Genomic DNA, 26,360 nt, shown 5'->3' on the forward strand with positions numbered 1-26,360 from the left:
GTGTTTCAAAGGCCTGCAGGCTCTGATCCCTCCAAACCAAGAGGTACCAAGAGTGGTTATGATAAAGAATTAGGTAAACCAGCAGCTGAAAGAAAACATTTATTGAATCAAAAGTCAATATTCTCCTTTTAATATCTACAAGACAACATTGAACTTACATTATTTAAGAATGAACATAATGTACAAAAAAAAGTATGCTTGTTATAAAAATATGTCTCTCTTTTCTGGCGACTGAGCTGAAGATTATTACTTTTCCCCCCAGACAAAACAAATGCTCCAAAAATTTTATTTTCCGTCAGCAAGGACAAAAGTGAAAATAATTCTGAAATCCTATATTTTGAAGAGCATTTTTGAGAATGTACACAATTGAACTAAGATAACTATCATCAAGTTGCCATTTATTTGACCCAAACAGCCACAGAGAGGTGCAACCTCATAAATCAGGACTTCCAGTCAGTGAAGATGATTTGATGGGACATCTAAATTGGATCTTTGCCCCACAAAATCATATTACGGTCCTATAGCCTTGCTGTCCTCAGAAAGTCTATGGGATCGATGAACTTAGCTCACTGAAATGAATGTGGAGCAGTATCTTGCACAGATGTGCTCAGCCGCTGCTTCTACTCATTTCAGAGATGTTTAGACATATGACTTCCTTGGTAGATTGGGCCTTCAACAGTGGTCTTGGATCCTTATCCAATTGATGTTGTTTTATTAGCTTTTGAAAAATATTAATACTTTCAGTAGTACCAGGAAAAAAAATTAAAACTGTTTTTTTATTACTTTTCATTCTAGTGTTTTCCCATTACAAATTATCAGTGGGAGCAGAGAGAAATATTTTGGCATTAACTACAAAGCAATGCTAGTTTCATGACGTTTCTGCATGAACCATGTGGAAATGAATGGATTTTATGCAGCAAATTCTCTTTTCTTGCTTTCTCTCTCTTTTGTGTTGTGTCTATCTGTGCTTGTCACTTTCAAAAACTTTCCCAATTAGGCTCAGTAATGCCACTTGCCAGTTAAGATGTTAAAAATGTATGAGGAGCATTCTAAATGTGGTTTTTAAAAAATATTTTGCTAGTGTTTAATCAACTGACTTCAGCTTCTTATGACCAAGGGGGCACGAGGGTAGGGAAGATGAAGAAAGAAAAGAAAATAGGACCACTTACAGAAATATTTCAAGAACAGTGCAATATTAAAAAACACAATTTTCACACTTTCTGAAAGAGGAACATGCTTTGGAACCTGAGCAAAAGGCTTCTTGACCAATATAGCAAAAAGCCACCCTGTATGTTGTTTTCGCTGGCACCAGTTTCTGCCAGGTTACTATGTTGCTTTCAGCAACTTACATGGCCCCTAAATATTTAGTACGCAGAAACTGCCAACTACTTAGAGAGGTCAACTAAATTCCAGCTATAATATTGCAGGCAGTTCAACATGCTGCTACTGGCAATGCCGGAATGGCCTAAAATTAAGCTTTTTTTTAAAAAAAAAAAGTGGGGGGAGAGAGAAAAGAAAAAAGCAGCCAACATAACAATGCCTCTTTAACCAGACAAAAGCGCAACCACAACATTTAGTATGTACGTTACTACACCGGGTTACAATCTTGAGGTCAGCTCTTTCAAATAAATATACTGAACATTTACAACAAGATGCCTTATGAATGCAAGCTCTCTTTATTATTTCAAGATCAGCTGGATCAAAACCTAAGACGATGTATTTCCAAAGCAGCTAACAGATACAAGACCTTTTCCCCCAGAGAGATTAGCATGATCTGGTGCCATTGCAAAACTTTTTAATCAGCAATAATATCATCCATCTGAAAGAACAAGCATTAAAAAAAAAAATGTTTTTGGCACCCAACAGGCCACCATACCAAGCAAATTCACAAAGCATGCGCTCATATACTCTGCTGATTTCTGACTGTGTGAAATGATCATTGTGCTTGCAGGTCCCAGACCTTTTCCCTAAAAAATAATAAAATTATATTAACAATGACAGGTTCAACATATTAATAGGAACTTGCTTGCTTCTAATCACAGAAAAGGAAATAAGGATTAAAAAAAACCACAACCAACCGATGAGAATGCCATAAACGAGGCCTTGCAGAGGGAGTACAAATAAAGAGGTCAACCCAACACCAAACTACATGTTTCGATCGCTTAGAAATGTTGTTTTAAAATGCTGAGAATAGACTAAAAATGTCCCCCAAAGAACAACTCAACCAACCAATACATGTCCACAGATGTTTTGGTAGCAGTGAGATGTAAGCTTGCCACTTGAAAAGCATGACAAGACCAGTCTGATAAATGCCACCCTCACAGCAGAAAAGGAATGTTTCAACGGCATAATCACAAGGGGTGGGTGATGAACCATCAACTTCTCTCATGAGCACAGGAAGCAGTCACCAAGGCATAGAGGAACACAGGAAAGAAGGTACAGATATTCACAAGGATCTGTGGGGGAAAAACAGAGCAATGAATGAGTAAGAAGACAAACAAGACATTCTCAGAACGAGGGCAGAAATGTAGCTTGCGGAATTATGTTCACATGTGGTAGGGGTGTAAATATGTAAAAATATATATAACAGAAATTACTGGGGTAAAGTTGACCAAAGTTCCAGAGGCAGCACTATTATCAATCTACGATGCGGTTGAAGGTTCGCAGCCTATGAAGGACTTGCTCACAAATTTATTGACAGCCGCACAAATGATGATAGCCAGGAAGTGGAAGGGGGAAGCAGAATATAAAACGAAAGAATGGTATAAAGAGATGTGGGATATTGCTATTCATGCTAAATTAACATGTGCCATTAAGGTAAGCCGGGGAATATACAGAGGAAATGATTTTGAGGAGATATGGAGGATGTTTGTAGAATTTGTACTGTTAAAAGGGAAAGGGGTCAAACCATCATTGGAAGAGGTGCTGAAATTTTGGGAGGCTAGATAGTTACAATGGAATGGTCTTGGTGGTGGGGTTTATTTATTCTTATTACTTTGTAAAAAAAAAAAGTGTATAAAATGTAAATAAATGCATAAAATAGAAATAAAAGAATGAATAAAAAGTGGGAAAAGAAGGAAATGTAGCTTGCAAGCAGCTACCACTGAACATGGCAGCCATAGGCTGTGTTCTCTCAAACTGTGACACATAGCGCAAATTTCATCTCACGTTGAGACATCATTACAATGTGTGTTTCCTATCCTCCAGCAGCAGCAGGAAACCATGTGTGGGAGCAGGGAACTAAGGAACTTAAGAGATTGTTTGATGAAACCACCTACTGCTATCAGAAATAAAAAAATGCTTGCATGCTCTATTTATGCAATCATGCTTTAACTGTGATGTTCCCCCTTCTCTGCAATTTAACTGTTCCCATTTTGGTACCATTGAGAACTTCAGGGGCCAACAATTCCTACAAAGATGAGCGCCAAAGGTCTAAAGCTAATTCCTGGCGGACGAGTGTGCGAAATCAGTCAAACAAAATCTCTTTCTCATAATTGGTACTGGAAGTACTTGATCTTATCGCTCATTGCATAATACCTAACACACATTTGCAGGCACATATTTCTTGCATCAGGCTCCTGGGCTAGCGGCAAATATAACGAACAAGCTATTTACAGAGAATCGCTTAAAAGGAGCACAGCAGCTTCTTTTCTGTTACTAGCAGAGAAAAGTCTGCAATAGTGCTTGCAAATTCTGTAATACTCACTCAAAGTATGTCCCACGGTTATCCCGCCTTTGTATCTACAAGCTGCATTTGAACATTTGCAGACATTCCTCCTCCATAGCCTCCTTTGGACTGCATTTGGTTCTGAATTGAACTCACCTAGACATACAGGGAAAGGGTAGGAAAGAAAGGGGTACGATCAGCCATGAACTGGTGGACTTTCAAGTTCAGACACAGAAACCTCCCCCTAAAATAAATTCATACTTGACTCAAATTTTGGTTTTTGTCAGAAATTAGGCCACAACTTTATTGATTACAGAAAGTAACTGGTTGCATAGGCTCTGGTTCGACTAGCTCCCTGCCATGCAGGTAGCGCTGACCCAGGACACCAGCATAGGTTAGCCAAGGGTGAACACCTGGATAAGCGGAAAGCCGAGAACGGGCTAACTCTGCCACCCAAATGTCTCCCTGGATTCAGGCACGGGCACAGCCCCTTCACAGGGGTTGACCAAACCATCGAGTCCCCGGATTCCTTTAGCGGAATACCCTTCACATAGGGATGGCGAGAGCGTTCTCCCATCCCTATCACCTGAACCAGAGCCTATCCGCAACCTTACAAGTTGTGACAATTTGCTACGCGGCAGGCGAAACCCAAATGGCAACAGCCAATCAGCCAAGTGGGGAAAATTCCTGCCGTGCCCCGTCCCAATGACAGACGACACATGACGGCATAGCAAGGTCAAGCGCAACAAACCCTAAAAGTAGGGAGAGGTGGGCGGGTGTTCCGAATGCATGTGCCGAAAGAGGAAGCTCTGGGTCACGTGCATGGGCATAAATAAGTCCCTCGAACCGCTTGGACTGCGTCCCATTGGCCAGATTATACCCAACTTCGGGGGACCTACCAATCGGGTGTTGTGGCTGATCAAATGTACCCACCCACAACACAGGGGGTCAGTTGTCCAGGTCTCACCACAACACGTGCCCTCTTTAAGGGAGGACACGATTTAACACAAGTTCATTCCTAGACGGTAGGTTTTCTGGTATTTTAACACATTTGACATGGATAGCACTTTTACTAGTTGTTTAGTTTCCATAAGGAGAATAATATCTCTTTACTAAACCAATGCTGTCCCCAAAGGCGACTATGGGGTTGCAGAGCTCATCTCAATTTCAGGTTGAGGGAGCTGGTGTTTGTCCACGGACAGTTTTCCAGGTCAAGTGACCAGCAGGACTAAACCGCTTCTGGCGCAACGGGACACTGTGATGGAAACCAGAGCGCATGGAAATGCCATTTACCTTCCCGCCACAGTGGTACCTGTTTTTCTACTTGCACTGGCATGCTTTTGAACTGCTAGCTTGGCAGGAGCTGGGACAGAGCGACGGGAGCTCACCCCGTCGTGGGGGTTCTCATGCCTAATGCCTGGACATCAGGGCCAGGGGGAACTGTGTGATCACATGATCACCACTTTGTGTGAGTAACATATGAAGGGACCTTTGGTCCCTCGAAGCTGCAGCATGGGATTAGTGTTTTGTACATCGTTTGATGTTGCAGCTGATATACATGTGTGATCTTGAATTATAAACATAGCTTAGAAACAGAAAATGTTTTTCTTTTTAGGAGAGACAAATAGAATTGTGAATATCATATAAGAGTCCAAATTTTCTTATACAGGATGTATGCACTGTAACAGATGTCTTAAAAATAGATGTATACATAGCTATGCAAAAAAGATCCATGTTTTCTTCCAACTGATTCATCTCTTACTCTCTTAACAGGAGATTTATTTAAGCGGAATGTTAACATATCAATTCTGTTAGGTGAAATAAATTCTTCTAGGACGAAATAGACAGAGACAAAAATGTTTTGAAACGCTTATCCATAATAATATAAGAAAATGGCATTTATTACTGTGATTTGTAAGCCATGAATCAAAACAACCTTTAGGGAGAACAAACTTATTTGGGAAAATTGGGAAAAAGTTATGTGTGCAATAAAAACGCAAAACAGCTTAGCATGAAGTCATAATAATATTGTACATGCATAATTTATTTTAAAAATGCAAGAATTCAGATTTTAAAATCAGATATTAGTATGCCCCTTTTTGTAAGGTGAAATTTAAAATTCTCTTTATTTTTGCAATTTTTTAAATTGAAATATGTATTCTGGGAGCTCAGATCCCCAAGCAGCATGAAATGAGGAGATGATAAAGAGAACACCGATTTAAGGGCATTTGGATCTGTAACTTCAATGCAGCTCATTCCCCATGCCTTCACAGAAACTCCAAATCCATATAAGGAATGGACAGGGATTTCTCCAACCTTGTAAACACCTTTAATGCATTTTAAATATAGTGCTGTCCTGGCGGAACAAAAAACACAGCGAGTTTGTTCCCTCTGTGCTTGTGCAGCAAGTTAACAGCCAAACCTGCCCTCCAATATGTGCAGCCTAAACCTCAATTATTCATCTCAATTCTAGGTTTGCAAACACCATCTCTGGCCTTCCTCAGTGAAGATGTGAGTTCTTTTGATTCTTGCTTCTAGTGAACTATGTTAACATACGAATGTGTGACTTTAGGGATTTCTAGCTAGGGCTATCCAAGTTTTCCCCAGGATATTTCAAAGGTCATGCCAATCAAAGAATTTTAGAACAGCTGATATGTTAATTTTATCAGTGGTGAGCGTTATTTTCCTTCATTAGCAGCTCCTAGGTTTTTTTCTTGTACAGTTAGATAGCTAGCTGCAGGCAAACACACATTTTGGCCTTTCAAGAAACAGTTTCAGCCTTTCCTTTGAAGAAACTAGTTAGCATACATTTTTACATGGCAGATTTGCGCCTATTAAAAAAATGATAACAAGAGTTTCTTGTACAATAAAAGGGATATAGGAAAGAGCATTTTGGGTTGCAAGAAGGAAGCTGAAGCTGTCTGTGTTCTAACATGCATTTTTTATTACAGACTGACATCTTCTTGGGGAGAAAGTACAACATTTTCTGTTTACTAGACAACACTACAAATGTTCTGAAAAGAGAAGTGATATTATGCTTCTAACACTGTTTACCCCCCCTTACTTTGAAACAATCTATAATATGCCATTTAGGTTGTCTGTGTTACAGGCTTTCTGATATTATTCATTTGAGTGAATCAGCTACAATACTCTTATATTTGATATGCTGGTGTGTTAAAGGTATAAATGAATCCATAATTTTCTTAATAGGATACACCAAGGCTACAGTCCTATATATAAACTTATTCAAACACAAGCACAATTACACTGTAAATATATACAGTAGTACCTCGGTTTTCTAACGTCTCAGAAGTTGAACGTTTCGGTTTTCGAATGCCAAAAACCCGGAAGTAACTGCTTCGGTTTTCGAATGCTTTTTGGAAGTCGAACGTGCCACGTGGCTTCCATATTGAGTTTTCCATAAGTAAATGCATCCAGAAATAAATGCTTCCGTTTTCGAATGTTTTGGAAGTTGAACGGTCTTCCGGAATGGATTACATTTGAAAACTGAGGTACCACTGTATTTGTTTTCTAGCTGCCCGTGAAGAAGACTTCTTTAACTAATTACAAATGGTGATGCTTGAATAAGTTAACCAATTCCTTTGCACCTTTGAGTTTTCCTTTCTACTTCTTTTCCCAGTACTCATCCATTCCCTCCTGCCCTCCTGAATATATACTGCCTCGTAAGAGCTGCAAAATGGCGTGGCCAAAAGGCATCCAACCTATTTTTGGCATTAAAATATAAGTAATTGAGCATCTGTGTCATCTTGTAAAAAAAATTGAAGCAATATTTTACGTCACATCTCTAATCTTTAGTGTAGGGTGGACTACACCACAAATCTAAATTGTTTAATGTTTTAGGATATATAGATATTCAAGGATACAGTCTAAAATGCTGCAGGGATGGGGTGCAAGGTTCACAGGCTATGAAGGACTTACTCACAAATTTATTGACAGCTGCATGCATTATTATAGCTAGGAAGTGGAAGGGCCAAGCGGAATATAAAATGGAAGAATGGTATAAAGAGGTGTGGGATATAGCTATTAATGATAAATTAACATGTGCCATTAAGGCAAGACAGGGAATATGTGGGAGAAATTATTTTGAGGAGATATGGAGGGTGTTTGTAGAATTTGTACTTTTAAAAGGGAAAGGGGTCAAACCATCGCAAGGTGTTGAAATTTTGGGAGGTTGGATAGTTACCATGGAATGGTCTCGGCGGTGGGGTGCACATTTTTCTTCTTTATTTATGTTTATTACTTTGTCAAAAAAATGTATAAAATGTAAATAAATGTAATAAAGAAAAGAAAAAAGCTGGAAAAATAAAATAAAATGTTGCAGGATTCCTGGCAAAAACTTACCGAATTCATTCCACTAAAGAGATCTCCTGAACCTACATGAGCTGTGTGAACAAAGTTTGTTGGCTCACCAATCATACTCCGATCGATTCGCCGCCGTCTTTTCTGAAAGGGGAGAAAAAGACACCAGTTTCATTCAAAGGCAAATAAGGTTTAAATATGAAGCATGAGCCGAATAATAAATGCAACTGGAAACTTACTCTTAATCAGTGCTTTTTTTCCTTCTAAAAAAAAATGTTTAGGGGTACTCTCTTTTTGACTCAAGAAAATCACCATTTTAAAGTTCAAATCGGGAAAAATAAATACACAAGAAGTGCAAAGATTCACAAAATGTTTAGGGGTATGCGTACCCCTGTGTACCCCCAGAAAAAAGCACTGCTTTTAACTGCTTGCAAAGAGTTTAATGCATTTTAGTTCAGAACTCATCTTCTTGCTTGAAAGCACAATCCATGGTGTGTTTTTAAACGGCTCACATTGCCTCTATAAGCCATCTAGGTCAATTCATATACTTTTCCAGAGATGAGGCACACTCCTGGTGTCCTCATTCTTTGTATCACATTTGGGTAGCTGACTTCTCCGTGGTCCATATTTCATAACTTAATTTCTTTGTAATTGTTTATAAGTGCAAGTATAAGATGCGTGTGCAAGACAGGAGTCAGCAAAGGTATATCAAGGAGGAGTCAAATTCTAACTCTGTTTATAAAAGTAAAGAGACCCCTGACCATTAGGTCCAGTTGTGGCTGACTCGGGGGTTGCAGTGCTCATCTTGCTTTATTGGTCGAGGGAGCTGGCGTACATGTGGCCAGCATGACTAAGCTGCTTCTGGCGAACCAGAGCAGCACACGGAAACACCGTTTAATAATAATAATAATAATAATAATAATAAATTTTATTTATATCCCGCCCTCCCCAGCCGAAGCCGGGCTCAGGGCGGCTAACAACAATCAACAATCAAACAATCAGATATTCACACATTCTAAAAATATTACATTATAAAAATCAATTAAAATCAAATTAATGGCAACTAATTAAGCAAGATTCTAAGCAGGTTGCCAGAGGAGGGAGTCAGGCTGCGCCCTGACCAAAGGCCTGGTGGAACAACTCTGTCTTGCAGGCCCTGCGGAAGGATGTCAGGTCCCGCAGGGCCCTAGTCTCTTGTGACAGAGCGTTCCACCAGATTGGAGCCGCAGCCGAGAAGGCCCTGGCTCTAGTTGAGGCCAGCCTAACCTCTCTGAGGCCTGGGACCTTGAGGATGTTATTATTTGCAGACCGTAGGTTTCTCTGTGGGGCATACCAGGAGAGGCGGTCCCGTAGGTACGAGGGTCCTAGGCCGTATAGGGCTTTAAAGGTTAAAACCAGCACCTTAAACCTGATCCTGTACTCCACCGGGAGCCAGTGCAGCTGGTATAGTACCGGTTGAATGTGATCTCGCAGCGAAGACCCCATAAGGAGTCTCGCCGCGGCATTCTGCACCCGCTGGAGTTTCTGGGTCAGTCTTAAGGGCAGCCCCACGTAGAGCGAGTTACAATAATCCAGTCTGGAGGTGACCGTCGCATGGATCACAGTGGCTAGGTCAGGGCGAGAGAGATTGCCTTCCTGCCGGAGCGGTGACTATCTATTTACACTTTGATGTGCTTTCAAACTGCTAGGTTGGCAGGAGCTGGGACTGAGCAACGGGAGCTCACCCCATCGCAGGGATTTGAACCGCCAACCTTCTGATTGACAAGCCCAAGTGGTTTAACCCACAGTGCCACCCGCATCCCTCTGTACTCTGTTTATAATCTAGATCAAATGTTCCTCTTGTGCCTGGCTCCGTTCCTTTCTCCTTCTATACATATTCTATACAAGTCTGTAACTTGCCAAAGGGCTGACGAAAAGAGGTCCTCAACTGTTGAGCATAGAGGAGAGTTTAAAAAGAAAAACAGGAATCTTATGCTTTTTAAGATTTAATGTTTTATTACATTTTTATGTATGTTGGAAGCCACCCAGAGTGGCTGGGACAACCCAGTCAGATGGGTGGGGTACAAATAAATCATCATCATCATCATCATCATTATCATGTGTCCGGGGGAAAACCTGTTGTATGTATATGTTTAATCTGCTTTCACTTGATGCATGATAATTCCTTGTCTGAACTAGATATTTACTAGGACTTTTTGTGATTGCACTCACTGGGTATGGAGTAGGTTTTTTTGTGTTTGGTAGTCATTTTATGTTTGCACCCATGGCACTTTTATCAAGGTAAGAAGAATACTGGTACATCATCATCATGTTTTTAACTAAAGGATCACAGCTAATTTCTTTGTTTAATTACCACTTAACACACCTATTTGAACAGCTTGCTCTCTTTGAGAAAGCATAGTGTATTAAACTTTAATCTCCCGTGACTTCCATTTTTTCTAAGATGGAGCCAAATATCATGTTATTCCTAATATCAAGCAAACGCGGCATTCTTATGCTGTGTGGTGAGGTCACCCTACAGTGTCAGCACAGAATTACCATAAGTTGTTTTCTAACAACTTAACACTGGATTTGCCCTCTAAGTTTTGTTTTTGTTTTGAAATCTGTTTAGCAAGATGGAATTGAAATCTCGGTTTAGTAATCTTCATTCCAACATACAAAATATTCTCATACCTATCCGTGAAGCAGAATCAAATAGCTAATTCTAGGCATGTATTTCTTTTTTTAAGAGCCAAAAAAAATTAACATTATGCAATTGCCCTGAAGAGTTTTCTTGAGCCCTTCACTGCTGGCCCTATAAACCTGCTCTCCGTCACATATTTAAAGGGCTCAGTATCCTCCTACTCTTGGTATGTGATGAGATGGCAAGACCACCTAGAGCTCTGGGTGGGAGTTTACACGTCTCATCAGCAGGATTTTTTTGCTGTCCAAACACTGCCCCAGTTGAGTCACTGCAAATCAAAGCCACAGCTGAGAATACATCATGGGCCATAGCCCATAAAAGCAAAATATGTTTGGAATGAACTCGAGCCCACAACACACATGCCCTTCTCCCAGGCCCCCCACTTATTCCGGATAACTAACACACCAGGATTTCTGGACTCCTTTACATGAATGTTAAGTATCTCAAAACATGCCAGATCTACAAAACAAAAACAAGACTGCTGGCCCTATAATCCTAAACACATGTACTTGTATGCAGACCCCATCAATGTCAATGGAATTTACTTTTTTTTCAGGGCTTAAGATTGCACCCCCATCCTATTCTCCATTTTAGCCACTTCAAGAGAATGTTATCGAGGAACCTGTCAAATGGGAGAGGACAAAGGAGAGCGGCTTAAAAAATAACAATCCACACAATATTATGCTATTGAAGCTAAGGCCAAGTAGGGTTGGGCGATATATCAATATATAATCCAAAACCGTTTTCAAGCCCCTATCGTGATATCAGTTTCATAATTTTGATCTGGCAATATATTGCAAATCACTGTTTTGTGTGCGTGTGCAAAAAATGCAATGCGGGGAAAACCATGCAGCCAGCCAATGCCTCTACATAGCGCCATCCTTAATTCAGATATCGTGATATATCAGTATATCACCAGGTTTAGCTGGAAATATATCACAATGCTGAAAACCATATATTGCCCAGCTCTAATGTCAAGAGAGTACCGTATTTTTCGCTCTATAAGATGCACCCAACCATAAGACGCACCTAGTTCTAGAGGAGGAGAACAAGAAAAAAAATGTTCTCTCCCTCTCTGCTCAGTGCCTCTCCAGCAAAGCAGGAGGAGAAACGGAAGGGGCTCCGTTTCTCCTCCCGCTTCGCTGAGGGGACACTTCGCAGCTTTTCGTCTCTGCGCAGCGCCCCTTCAGCGAAGCGGCAGGAGAAATGGAAGAGGCTCTGTTCCTCCTGCCGCTTCACTGAAGGGGCACTACAGAGAGAGGGAAAGCTGTGCAGCGGCTCTCTTGCAAAGCGAAGCCAGGAGAGCAAGAGGGATCAATCCCTCTTGCTCTCCTGGCTTCAATGAAAGCAACGTGAAGCCTCCTGAGTGCAGCGGGAGCACTCCCGCTGCGCTCAGGAGGCTTCAGGCGGCTATCCCCGAAGCCAGGAGAGCAAGAGGGATCGGTGCGCACCGATTCTTCTCGTTCTCCTGGCTTCAGGGATAGCTGTGCAGCCTGCATTCGCTCCATAAGAGACACAGACATTTCCCCTTACTTTTTAGGAGGGGAAAAGTGTGTCTTATAGAGCGAAAAATACGGTACTTCTAGCACACAGCTAGAGGTGTCTTCCAGACATTTCCCCTTGCTGACCCAGAGGAAAATCAGCCTAAAGTTAAAAGGTAAAGGTACCCCCTGACCGTTAGGTCCAGTCGTAGACGACTGGGGTTGTGGTGCCCAGCTCGCTTTACTGGCCAAGGGAGCCGGCGTTTGTCCGTAGACAGCTTCCAGGTCATGTGGCCAGCATAACTAAGCCGCTTCTGGTGAACCAGAGCAGCACACGGAAACACTGTTTACCTTCCCACCAGAGTGGTACCTATTTATCTACTTGCACTTGACGTATTTTCAAACTACTACGTGGGTGGGAGCTGGGACCGAACAACGGGAGCTCACCCCACCACGGGGATTAGAACCGCTGACCTTCTGATTGGCAAGCCCAAGAGGCTCAGATAACCAAAGGGTCCTCCTGGATTAGGCCAAAGCCCAATTAGTCCAGCATCCTGTTGCCACACTGACAAACCAGATGCCCACAGGAAGCCCAGAAGCAGAACAGGAAGCCCAAGAACACTCTGCTCACCTGTGACTGACTGGTGGCCATCACTTTCTCATGGGGGCGAATTTCACAAACACAATTATCTTGCTATCGTAGCATGTATACTTATTCTCTAGATAAAGGTAAAGGTAAAGGGACCCCTGACCATTAGGTCCAGTCGCGGATGACTCTGGGGTTGCGGCGTTCATCTCGCTTTATTGGCCGAGGGAGCCGGCATACATGCTGGGTCATGTGGCCAGCATGACTAAGCCACTTCTGGCGAACCACAGCAGCGCATGGAAATGCCATTTACCTTCCCACCAGAGCGATACCTATTTATCTACTTACACTTAGAATCATAGAATCATAGAATCATAGAGTTGGAAGAGACCACAAGGGCCATCGAGTCCAACCCCCTGCCAAGCAGGAAACGCCATCAGAGTACTCCTGACATATGGTCGTCAAGCCTCTGCTTAAAGACCTCCAAAGAAGGAGACTCCACCACACTCCTTGGCAGCAAATTCCACTGTCAAACAGCTCTCACTGTCAGGAAGTTCCTCCTAATGTTTAGGTGGAATCTTTTTTCTTGTAGTTTGGAACCATTGCTCTGTGTCCGCTTCTCTGGAGCAGCAGAAAACAACCTTTCTCCCTCCTCTATGTGACATCCTTTTATATATTTGAACATGGCTATCATATCACCCCTTAATCTCCTCTTCTCCAGGCTAAACATGCCCAGCTCCTTTAGCCGTTCCTCATAAGGCATCGTTTCCAGGCCTTTGACCATTTTGGTTGCCCTCCTCTGGACACGTTCCAGTTTGATGCACTTTCAAACTGCTAGGTTGGCAGGAGCAGGGACCGAGCAATGGGAGCTAACCCCGTTGCGGGGATTTGAACAGCCGACCTGATAGGCAAGCCCTAGGTTATGTGGTTTAACCCACAGCACCACCCGTGTCCCTATGCTCTAGATAGGACAGTCATAATCCCCTGGGTCACCATGGAAGGACGTGTGGATCCAGAATTGCCCTTCACAGTCACTTATAACCCCCTCTCCCATCTCCCCTCAGTCTGCACTGATGAGTCAGACTGAAGAGACTTCCCCTAAACAGCCTGACAGTAGAATTGTTAACGAAGATGCATATGTTTCTCACCATTAAAGGCATTTAAGCATCTGCACGGATCTATCATTCACAGGTTTTTGTGTGGTTTTGGCTAAGATTCAAATGAACACTGAGATCACAAAAGCAGGCAGTTCTCTGAATTGAAGTTTGGTCTGTGCTATAGACACTGAAGAAGCAGAGATTGCCAGTGTCAAAGCAATGATTCTTCAACATCAACTTTGTTGGACTGGTCATGTTGTTCAGATGCCTGATTATCATTTTCCAAAGCAACAACTCTGTTCAAAACTTAAAAATGGAAAGCTGGAGGTCAACAAAAGAGGTTTAAAGACTCTCTTAAGGCAAATCTTTAAAAATGTAGTATACACACAGACAACTGGGAAACACTGGCCTGCGAGCGCTCCAGTTGAAGAACAGCCTTAACTAAAGGTGTCATGGGCTTTGAAGACGCTCAAACTCAAGATGAGAAACGTGCTAAGAGGAAGCCATGTTTGGCAAACCCTCACCATGATCAACTCCCGCCTGGAAACCTATGTCCCCACTGTGGAAGGACGTGTGGATCCAGAATTGGCCTCCATAGTCACTTACGGACTCACTGTTAAGAGCGTGTTCATGGAAGACAATCTTACTCGGCTAAGAGTTATCGCCAAAGAAGAAGAAGAAGAAGAATCCCCTGGGCATTCCACTGCCAACAATCATCTTGGAAATAAGGGTTTCATAACCTGTCCCCACCCCATTGGCTATATTATGAAAACAAGAAACTGCTTATATCAAGTCAGACCATCTAGTTCAGCAGCGGTCTTTTCCAGCTCTACTTGAAGACATCAAGGGCTCAACCTGGGCCACTGAGCTATGGCCTTCAACCAGGTTCTGAGTCTAGATGCTACAGAACCTAGTGGGCTTAATGTGAGAACCTATTCCTGTTATTACCTCTACATGATCCTGTGGTTTATAGCTACTACCACTTGCAAAAACAAATCGGTGTTCTCTTTGATTCCCTTTTATGTATGTGTGTGATTCATGTCCTCTTTTGGGGGGGGGCAACTGGCCATGCTGTGTAACCCCAACCTGCATGATCCCGTGCAAAAACTGTTAATTCAGACACTTGTTTGGGATCAAAATTGGGGGTGGGAGGTGAGATGTCTTCCCAGTGAAATTTCTTTTCAAAACATGGAGTCATGCCATATTGCAAGTCATCGCCTTCTCTTTTTTGACAATTTCTCTACCCATACATGGGGCGAACCTTTGAAAATACAGGCCCCAGTTACTATGGCAACCGAGGCACTAGTTGAAGTTGTTCCGTTTTAAAGCTGCTAAACACAAACGTCACACCCCCACAGAGCACTGCTAGAATATGCATAGGATCTAGTATCTCTCTCTCTCTGTGTGTGTGTGTATATATACATATATATATATATCAAATGTGCTTCTGTATCCTTTTCACTCCCACTCTTTCCCTTTCTTTCAGCGCCACTTAAAACAAGACCGTTTTCCTCTGTGGGAAGTTACAAGGGCAATACATGTACAGCATCACATTTTCTACCCACAAGCAATACCTGTGTAGGAAATTCAGAATGTGAGGGGCAGCTCTTAATGTAATTATTTACCTACTTACCTGCCTAACCCCGCCCCCTTTATAGATTTTAACATTTCAAATACTTGCCAAATTGCAGCTTTGATGAAAAATAAAATATGTTCTACAGTCCATCGCTTGAGCCAGGTAAACACTGTCCTGTCAAAGCTATATCTCTCTCACCCCACCCTTTCTTCCAAACATACAATGGGGAAAAAGAGTCATGAAGGATTCGAAAGTTTGTTTTCAGCATTTTAATTGCTAACTGCTGCAAATACAGACATGGTTCAATTAGATGCATCTAACTTTCAAAGGATTATGATGGGCGGCTGGATTATTTATCTAATTAGCAGTATCAAATCTTCTGTATAACCTCAGCATGAACTTTTCTTCATGCTTTTACTTGCCTCGCTCATTTTCATCAACCCTTTTTCTATTTCTCAGTTATTTCTGTGTCTTTCAGAAGACAACTCTTCTTATTACATTTCTAGTTTACCTCCCTTATCTTCTGCCAAAGGATGAAGTGCAGGAGCATCAACAGTGTAATTGCTACCTAGAAAACTGATGCCAATGACCCACTAGGTGAAGCACATTAAGCAGAGGTATTCAGGTGGAAAATAACTTCTGCAGAGAACACATGCACTGCACTCGTCCTTTCCATACCATGCTTAGAGCATTTTATGCTACAGACAAACTAATAGCCATTCCTGCTTCCATGGGGAACCCTGGGAGCTGTAGGTTGGAGAGTTAGGAAATCTAACTGAGGTCACCAAACCATGTTTCAGGATTCTTTGGAGAAAGCCATAATAATCAAACGCGAATAGGAGTGGGATGCATAAACTATGTCACCTTCTGTTTCAATATTCACTTTCACTTTGATGGTCCACTGAAGTTGATCGCAGTTCATTTTCATGTCCACTGACACGAAGATATACTTTACACAGCACACAAAAGATGTGCATATCTCAGCCATCAACAGATATTTAGAAATCTATTACATTCCCTGCATGTTCCATTTCAAAGTTAATGAATTTACAGAGGGGAAGTCTTTTGCAATGAAGAGTCTTGCAAATCCTTCAGACAAAGTCAATGAAGTGACTAAGTAAAAGGTAAAGGTAAAGGACCCCTGGATGGTTAAGTCCAGTCAAAGGAGACTATGGCTTTGCAGGGCTCATCTTGTTTGCAGGCCAAGGGAGCCAGCGTTTGTCCACAGACAGCTTTCCGGGTCACGTAGGCAGCAGGACTAAACCGCTTCTGGCAGAATAGAACACCATGACAGAAACCAGAGCGTACAGAAACGCCATTTACCTTCCCACCACAGTGGTACCCATTTCAAAGTGCTAGGTTAGCAGGAGCTGGGATAGAGCAACAGGAGCTCACCCCATCACAAAGATTCAAACTGCTGACCTTCTGATTGGCAAGCCCAAGAGGCTCAGTGCTTTAGACCACAACACCACCCACATCCCAAACAAACAAGCACACAATCACTGATAGGTCCACCCACCATTGTGAGGCTCAAAGCAATGAAGATGATGCCTCCCCAGCTGTTGCCATTGGCTGTGGGTTTCTTGTGATGTCACAAAAGCACTTGGCAACTGTGTGGATATACAGGCAGGCCAAGGGGAAAGCCCTTTTCTATTTCCAGCAGGACACATCACTGCCCAGGTTTCTTCCACTTGCAGGAGGCAAACTGGTGAAAGGAAGGAGGCAATCCTCTGGCAGTGGGATGCTAGGGAGTGATAATAAGGTAAGTTTGCTTGCTTGGAGGCTGCTGGTATCTGTGGTTGGAAGCTGGTGGACGTCTCATGATGGACCTTAGAGAAGCTGGCAGATATTGGTGGATGAAAGCTAGTGGCATTTGGATTTGGAAGTCAGTGGAGGCTACAAGGCTAAAGCAGACTGATGTTTGTGGATGTCGGCTGATGAAAGTTCATCTTTGGAAGACAGTCAACAGAAGCCAGTGGATCTTTGTGGAATGAAGCCAGGGCATGAATGTGATTGGATGTCATCTTTTTGGATGTCAGCTGGTATATGTTTGTGTGAGTACATGGGGGGTTTCAAATGTGCTTTAGGCAGAATGGTGTATGCATGTTCACAAATGTGATGTGTGAAAGGTAGATATTCATGAATAGACGGAACCCAGGGGAGGGGGGATATTGGTTTCATGGAATCAGAGAATCAGAGAATCGAGTTTGGGAGGGACCATGAGGGTCATCTAGCCCAACCCCTTATAATTCAGGAATCTTTTGCCAAATGTGGGGCTCAAACCCACTGGCATGCTTTCGAATTGCTAGGTTGGCAGGAGCTGGGACAGAGCAATGGGAGCTCAGTCCATCACAGGGATTCAAACCGCTGACTTTCTGAACAGCAAGCCCAAGAGGCTCAGTGGTTTAGACCACAACGCTACCTGCATCCCTTTTAAATTGTAAACGGTGTTTCCATGCGCTCTGGCTTCCATCACGGTGTTCCGTTGCGCCAGAAGCAGTTCAGTCATGCTGGCCATATGACCTGTCTGTGGACAAACATCAGCTCCCTTGGCCTGAAAGTGAGATGAGCGCCGCAACCCCATAGTCACCTTTGACTGGACTTAACCGTCCAGGGGTCCTTTACCTTTTTTGACTAAGTTAGGACCCACCACAAAGCCATGTATGTCTTCAAACCTAAGTGTGTAAGTTCTGTTGAATTCAGTGGGGATCACTCCCAGGTAAGATGGCAGCTACGTTGATTTCACACTTCAGTTTAAATTTGTCATCCTATATATAATTTCACTCACACAGGCAGTGGGTGGGAGAAAGTTTAGTTATGTCAGGAAAACTTTGGGCAGGGATAAAGAAAATCACTTTGTTGAAAAACAGGTTACCAAAAAATTACAAAACTAACCCATAGCCCATCTCTATGCCCAACCCACTTATAAAAGAGGCAGAAAAACCAAGAAGCAGCCCGTAGTCGAAAGAAAATTGAAGGAAAAAAGGAAGAGAAGTTAGCAACAGAGGAACCTGAGTAATATGACAATGAACGCAGAAGGTCCAGCACAGTTCAAAATGCACATATAAAGGGAAGTGAGGTTTTGAGGAGTATCGTTTTTATTATTAGCATTATATTTTTAAGCATCAAAGATCAAACATGTCACTGACCCACTAGTCTAAAGGTGAGGGGGAAATCTGTTGTATTTCTCTTGTTCCAAATATTGTCAATCTGCAGTCTAGTCTTTTACAGCCAGATGTCTGGGTTTTTGTTGGGGATTTTGTTGTCATTCTTTAAACAGATCCTGATTTTGTACAAAAACTAATCATCATACTTTGAAAGCAAAGACCTCACACACTGATGTTGCTCTGCTGAATCACAAAGTTCCTTTTCTTTTTAGCTGGCTCAGCACACCGTCACCTTAGCAATCTTTTAAAGTGAAGAATGCAGCCTCTAAACTGTTTACCCACTATGCCATTATGTTGTGGTGGTCTTAGTCATCACATGATAAACTAGCAATTTTGGGGCATGCTTCTTAAACAAACAGAAACATTTGTCAGATGATTCCTGAAAAATAATAGTTCTTTCAAGAAGCATGTTTAGACTGGATGACAGGGGGAAAGAATTCATCTGTCATTCTAAAGCTCTGCTCAAGCTCCATTAAGTATCTTTGGTAAATAATGTCCTTTAATACAAGTCTTTTACTTCTGATAAAATGAACATGGATAAAAGTCCTTTGCAACAGGAAGACAAACTAGAACTTCAATTTATCAGATCCTCATGCAACAAAAAGTTACTGTTAATAACTCAGTTCCATTAAAAAAAACCCAACTAATGGTTTTCTGCAATTCTAAGGGCCAAAGTATACATTACATTAAATGTGTGGCATGCAATCTTGTCTGCTCTTTTTTTGGGAGGGGGTGTCAACACTGAAACCCAGTTTTTCATCAGGACCTAAGTAGTCCTGAGAATGGGGTTTTAACCTTTCTGTAACTAGCTGCGATTTGCACAAAACTTAGCTTCTGTATGCAGCAATTGCCCATCAGAAAAGACGTTCCTGTGTACTTTCTACACTTAATGTTGAATTGATTTCTTATAAAATAGGGAAGCAGAAGATTTTTTTAAAGATCTCTTTGCCTAAGGTCAACTGTACGTGCAATAATCTATGTAATTTGTAAAAACCTGAATTTATGGGCAATTGTTTAATCAAATGAAAATAGGCATTTCTTTAAATCGTAAATATAATAGACTATGTCAAACTAATTTTGGTTTATGAACACAGAGTTCAGAGGAGGCACCTATTTTTATTTCTGAAAGCAACCGTCATAAAGCTTTTAAGGCTGCAATTCCACTACACATACAAAGCGTCTGGCTTTGAGGGGAAAGCTGCCTTTCAAACTAGTGCTAAATGGTTGCCATCCTGAAAACACCGGCCAGCTGACGAAGGAATTAAAAGGGCTCAATGATATTTGTGTTGCAGATTTCCTTCCAAACTTATTGTCCTACTAGACCATGGGTAGGCAAACTAAGGCCCGGGGGCTAGATCCGGCCCAAACACCTTCTAAATCCAGCCCGCGGATGGTCCGGGAATCAGCATATTTTTACATGAGTAGAATATGTCCTCATTTAAAAGGCATCTCTGGGTTATTTGTGGGGCATAGGAATTTGTTCATTTCTCCCCCCAAAAATATAGTCCCCCCCCCACAAGGTCTGAGGAACAGTGGACCAGCCACATGCTGAAAAAGTTTGCTGACCCCTGTACTAGACCATAACCTGGAAACTGTTTCCAGTGGGGAAGGTATGCTAATCTTTATGAATGCTTTCGGCTCCCTCGCAATTTATCATGGCAAAAATGGAAGCTGTTCTCTGAAGGCTGGCTTTATTTGTTTATTTATTTTTAAAACTTCTCTTAGCACATGGCATAGTTTTTCTATAGCCTTTTCCTGGGATAAAAATACATGTAATATGATAATGCAGAATTGACTTAATTGAATGAGGGTCCCTTCAGTTGTTGCCAGGCCCAGGCCAGTCCTCCCTTCCATCACTAAAGGAAGGATCTATAGTGGTACCTTGGAAGTCGAACGGAATCTGTTCTGGAAGTCCATTTGACTTCTAAAATGTTCAGGAACCAAGGCACAGCTTCCAATTGGCTGCTGGAAGCTCCTGCAGCCAATCAAAAGCTGCCGAAGTCACGTCGGACATTCAGGTTCCAAAGAACGTTCGAGAACTGGAACCATTACTTCCAGTTTTTGATTGTTCAGGAGCCAAAACGTTTGACTCCCAAGGCATTTGAAAACCAAGGTATGACTGTACAGTGGTACCTCAGGTTAAGTACTTAATTCGTTCCGGACGTCCGTACTTAACCTGAAACTGTTCTTAACCTGAAGCACCACTTTAGCTAATGGGGCCTCCTGCTGCTGCCGTGCCGCCGGAGCATGATTTCTGTTCTCAACCTGAAGCAAAGTTCTTAACCTGAAGCACTATTTCTGGGTTAGCAGAGTCTGTAACCTGAAGCGTATGTAACCTGAAGCGTATGTAACCCGAGGTACCACTGTATTTGCAAAACTTAACAGTTCCAAAATACAGACTCACGTTCACTGTCACAAGATAGAATATACTGCCTTTGGCTGTACTTGAGGGTCTATTTCAAAAAATTCTGCTGGAAAAACAGTTATGTCCCTGTGGAGATGGCAGTATTGAGTCAGTGGCTCATGTGCTTCTGGCTTGCACTCGTTATAAAGATTTGAGGAGTGAGGTTTTTACCCATCTACTATTGTCCATGACTGGTTGCTCAACCACTGCTACTGTGTCCTTTATTTTAGCAGATCAGGATGATCAGGTGACAGCAAAAACTGCAAGGTTTTCAGCAGGGGCAATTAGAATAAGATCTATTATTTGATTATTGATGTAAACCTGCAAAATGTATTTTCTATCGCTGTTTTTACCTCTATCTTCACTACATTTTATGTTATTTTATTGCTATGGCTAGTGGCTGATGCAAATAAAGATTATTCTGATTCTGTAAAGAAGGATCTAACAGCTGAATTTCAAGATCCTGTGTTTATTTGAATGTAGGATCTTGCAAGAACTTGGCAGAAAAAGCCTTAGGTCTGCCCTCAACCCAAGTAGGCTCTCAGGAGCCAAGTAATAAATGAACAAGGGCAGAAGTCACTGTGGCTAAAAGAACATTCCTAATATCTACTTTTTAAAAAGAAATCAGAAAATTAAATATAATATGTAAAGAGTACACTGGCAGTTACTAAAGTGATAGCTGCTTATAAACAAAGAGTAGTAACAAGGGAGGGGGGAGTTTAATTTTATTTGCTGAGTCTCTTGAAACTTGCACAGGAAATATTTAGAGAGAGGTCAACCGACATGATGAAACGCTACAGCTCCACGACAGGATGTGTGTCAGTAGTTACAACATGAAAACCCTTCCTATTCAACCAAATAAATGTCAGTTCCAATTGAGAAGGAAAAAAGCAGAGAGTTGGCGTTCAGAAAAAAACAGCAACAGTGTAGGGAACAAGTATCTCTGCAGGAACCCACAGCCTACTAAGGAGAATAAACTTCCTTCTAGTTTTCATGTCATTTTGTAGTTCAGTTGATTTACAGACAATTCAGGTGCTCCTTAAAGTAAGAATAATTCAGCCATCAAATACAGATGTGCAGAATATGGTGGACATACCCCTTTGCAGGCAAATACTCAAAATGTAATCAAATATATTTTGTATTGCACTTCTTAAAAAAGAAAACAGACATTCTAGGGACACACTAGATGTGGTGCTCAGGCCCAATGGATTTTATTCATGCATGTGTCCTATTTATATATAATACAGTTGGGGTGGAAGGTCTGTTTTTACATGAAGTGAATGCTTGGGAAGTGAAATTAGCATGGCAATGTAACTGGGAGAAACCTGCTTTCCCAGAGCCCTCCAAATGGGGAGGTGGGTTGTGACCAGAATCGGTACTTACATTGAACCCCTAGGCTGTTAGACACATGCAGGGGTAGCCAACGAGGTGCTCTCCAGATACTGCAAATGACATTACAGTCGTACTTTGGAACTCAAACGGAATCCGTTCCAGAAGCCTGTTTGACTTCCAAAACCGAAGTGCGGCTTCTGATTGGCTGCAGGAAACTCATAGAGTTGGAAGAGACCACAAGGGCCATCGAGTCCAACCCCCTGCCAAGCAGGAAACACCATCAGAGCACTCCTGACATATGGTTGTCAAGCCTCTGCTTAAAGACCTCCAAAGAAGGAGACCCCACCACACTCCTTGGCAGCAAATTCCACTGTCGAACAGCTCTTACTGTCAGGAAGTTCTTCCTAATGTTTAGGTGGAATCTTCTTTCTTGTAGTTTGGAGCCATTGCTCCGTGTCCGCTTCTCTGGAGCAGCAGAAAACAACCTTTCTCCCTCCTCTATGTGACATCCTTTTATATATTTGAACATGGCTATCATATCACCCCTTAACCTCCTCTTCTCCAGGCTAAACATGCCCAGCTCCCTTAGCCGTTCCTCATAAGGCATCGTTTCCAGGCCTTTGACCATTTTGGTTGCCCTCCTCTGGACACGTTCCAGTTTGTCAGTGTCCTTCTTGAACTGTAGTGCCCAGAACTGGACACAGTACCCAGGTGAGGTCTGACCAGAGCAGAATACAGTGGCACTATTACTTCCCTTGATCTAGATGCTATACTCCTATTGATGCAGCCCAGAATTGCATTGGCTTTTTTAGCTGCCGCGTCACACTGTTGGCTCATGTCAAGTTTGTGGTCAACCAAGACTCCTAGATCCTTTTCACATGTACTGCTCTCAAGCCAGGTGTCACCCATCTTGTATTTGTGCCTCTCATTTTTTTTGCCCAAGTGCAATACTTTACATTTCTCCCTGTTAAAACTTCCGGGTTTCAATTGTTCGGGAGCCGAAACGTATGAGTCCCAAGGCGTTCGACAACCAAGGTACGACTGTATTGCCTATGTTGGCTGAGCTGATGGGAGTTGTCCAAAATATCTCAAAGGCACCAACCTGACTATCTCTGTCAAGACCTCGCTTTTCTCCTCGTCAACTTGCTGGCTCGTACTTTAAGCCCTTATCTTAAGAACGGTGCTTGTTTAATCTTCTCACCAGACAGAACAGTAATACCTTTATGCGTATTCTAAACAACAAAACAGCGGTCATATTTCACAGGAAGATACTAGGCAACAGATTTACTAGGGAAAACGGATGGTTCCCTAACAGCCTCACATAATAGCTATGAAACACAGATGTGTTTCTCCTTCAAACAATCAAAATAAATTGTTTTTTCAGACAGACAACCACAGTCATTCTTTACTGTGATCTGAGACTTCACAAGTTATTGTGGCTGTTTCATCTGATTGAAGCACTGGAAAAAAAGAAACAAGTTATAGTACTTAGAAGTGGGAAACTGTTTTTTAGAAAGAGCTGCTTTTCCTGGACCACAACAAAGCTTCTACAAGGGGCAGACAGGTTCTACAAGGGGCAGACTGTGTAATGAGTTACACACACATATGTACCTGGACATATAATTTAGTTTCCTATATCTGTTTTATAAAGTTTTTTATATTTTATGGGGATAGTTTTATGTATACAGTGGTGCCTCGCAAGACGAAAAGAATCCGTTCCGCGAGTCTCTTCGTCTAGCGGTTTTTTCGTCTTGCGAAGCAAGCCCATTGACGGCTTAGCGGATTAGCGCTATTAGCGGTTTAGCGGCTGTTAGCGGCTTTTAGCGGCTTATCGGCTTAGCGGATAAGCGGCTTAGAAAAAGGGGGGGAAGGGGAAAAAACCCGCAGGAACTCGCAAGACATTTTCATCTTGCAAAGCAAGCCCATAGGAAATTCGTTTTGCGAAGCACCTCCAAAACGGAAAACTCTTTCGTCTAGCGAGTTTTCCGTCTTGCGAGGCATTCGTCTTGTGGGGCACCACTGTATTTGTTTTCTAATTGGTTTGTGGATTTTAGCTGTGTTTATGTGCATACACAGCTTGGAGAGGGTTTTTTTGTTTTTTTGTTTTAACATGATTTCAGATTTCTTTTTAAACTCTTAAACCCTTCTCTCTTAAAGCTCAATTCATGACCCCCTAAATTGCAGGCCTCTTGGTTTCAGTCACTTGAACTACAGCTGTTGAACTTCTGCCAAGTTGTAGACTGAATAAAGGTGAATCAGATCTGAACCATTGTTGATCCATTTGACAGTTTCCTTCTGGGTGGCTCTCTCTGTCCTGGGCTCCTTTCAGTTTATCTGTCAGTTTTTCCTTATGTAACAGTTCTCCAGAGAGTGTTCTCTCTCAGGCCTTAACACTCCATTGCAGTAAGAGACACATCTCTTTCTCCTCAACAGGTTCAGCTCAAGGGAATTTACTGCCAGGCACAATAGTCCACAGGGCTGGCAGCTGAACCTTATTTCAATGATGGTGACAGGACAACATATCCCATAGTTCCACCACACTTGAGGGAAGCAGGCTTTGGAGGCACATGGCAAGCCAGGTGGTACCCACAGCTCTGTCCTCCCAACTCCTTGCCAACATTTCCTACTCCGCAGCACCTACTGCCTTAGCTAGACAACTCACTCTGCCCATCAGTCAGGCTAGTCTTGCTCCTCAGCAACTGTGCATGGCTCCTTAGCTCATGCTGGCTTGAAGAAATGGACTCGTATCCAATCTCTGATAATCCTGAAATTGGTCTGCAGGTGAAGGCATACAAGTGGACTAGAAATTGCCCAGGAACCTAACTTTGTGACAACACCTTTCCCCTCTGTCCAGCCCACTATTTCTACCACTCATTTCATTTTCACCGCAATTCCCATGCACACACAAAGCTTCAAATATCTGCCCAATGAAGGCAAAATAACTTATTCAGATATTGTTGTTCACTTTTCGTCTTGGATTCACTTTTCATCTGGAGGCGGCGGCCATTTTGCAATCTTGCGATTATTCAGCAGCTGTAGGCAGGTTATGAAATTCAGATGTGTATGTGGAGCACACCACTTTAAGCACCTATCCCATTTCAAAATCAGCAAAATAATTTCAAAAAATGCAGCATGCTCCTTAAAGGAAGGATGTCAGGATGTACACACAAACCACACTACTCCCCCCCCCCCCGCAATATCTCATTTAAGGGTTTTTGCAGGTAGCAGTGGCTGTTGTAAAACCTGCCCAGGGTACGTACACCTGCCTGCCCTTTTGCTGAGCAGACAGGGCTCACCAGTAGAATGATGCTAGCAGAGGTTGTCGGAGCTGTTCTAGGCTGGGTGCAGGGAGACCTCTGCCTCATCTACCCTGCCCAGCACATAACATCGGTGATTTGCATTGTGCTGTAATTCGGGCCAAGCAGTGACATTTTGTATGTTTTGAAGTGACTCTGAAATCTTAATAGCTATCACTTTGAAAGACTAACACCTCGACCCAGTACAGTCATACCTCGGGTTACAGCCACTTCAGATTGCGTTTTTTTCGGGTTACAGACTGCCAAAACCTGGAAGTACCGGAATGGGTTACTTCAGGGTTTTGGCAGTTGCGCATGCGCAGAAGCGCTAAATCGTGCTTTGTGCATGTGCAGAAGTGCCGAACTGCAACCCGCGCGTGCGCAGATGTGCAAACGCGGGTTGTGAACGTGCATCCTGCATGGATCACGTTCGCAACCCGAGCATCCACTGTAGTGTCATTCCAATACTGGAGAGCCTCTTTTACTCATGGAAAGTCTAAACCCAGCCTAGCAGAAAAGTAATAAAAGTGTTCCCAAATACAGGGAAATCTGTCATTTTCTGCATGTTGTCTTTCTTTAAAGACTCTTTCATAGTCTACAAGAGCTTTTACAAGTTGTGACCAGAAAATTCGGTGAATGGTCACAGAAATCGGACAGTGAGAAATATTAAACTATGCATACCTTACAGGCTTTCAAAGTAGGCCACCTCTGATACAATGCACCATTGACAATGTTCGTAGAACTGTTGGAA

General features: G+C 42.4%; 1 protein-coding gene across 4 annotated transcripts in view; it reads right to left on the minus strand.

The window, feature by feature from the left end:
* Positions 1-1,653: 1,653 nt before the first annotated feature.
* The window catches only part of CDC42SE2 (CDC42 small effector 2), a 98,602-nt gene continuing 73,895 nt past the window's right edge, over positions 1,654-26,360 (minus strand). For all 4 annotated transcript variants that reach the window (XM_081880633.1, XM_081880631.1, XM_081880630.1 and 1 more), the window contains exons 3-5: positions 8,030-8,131; positions 3,707-3,823; positions 1,654-2,456 (exon numbers count right to left, since the gene is read on the minus strand). In XM_081880633.1, the coding sequence (XP_081736759.1) occupies positions 3,725-3,823; positions 8,030-8,131 (201 nt within the window). In that variant the 3' untranslated portion in view covers positions 1,654-2,456; positions 3,707-3,724. The remainder of the gene's footprint in view (positions 2,457-3,706; positions 3,824-8,029; positions 8,132-26,360) is intronic.

The sequence above is a fragment of the Podarcis erhardii genome (genome assembly GCF_964252035.2).
Source record: "Podarcis erhardii genome assembly, chromosome: 11".
Classification (NCBI taxonomy): Eukaryota; Metazoa; Chordata; class Lepidosauria; order Squamata; family Lacertidae; genus Podarcis; species Podarcis erhardii.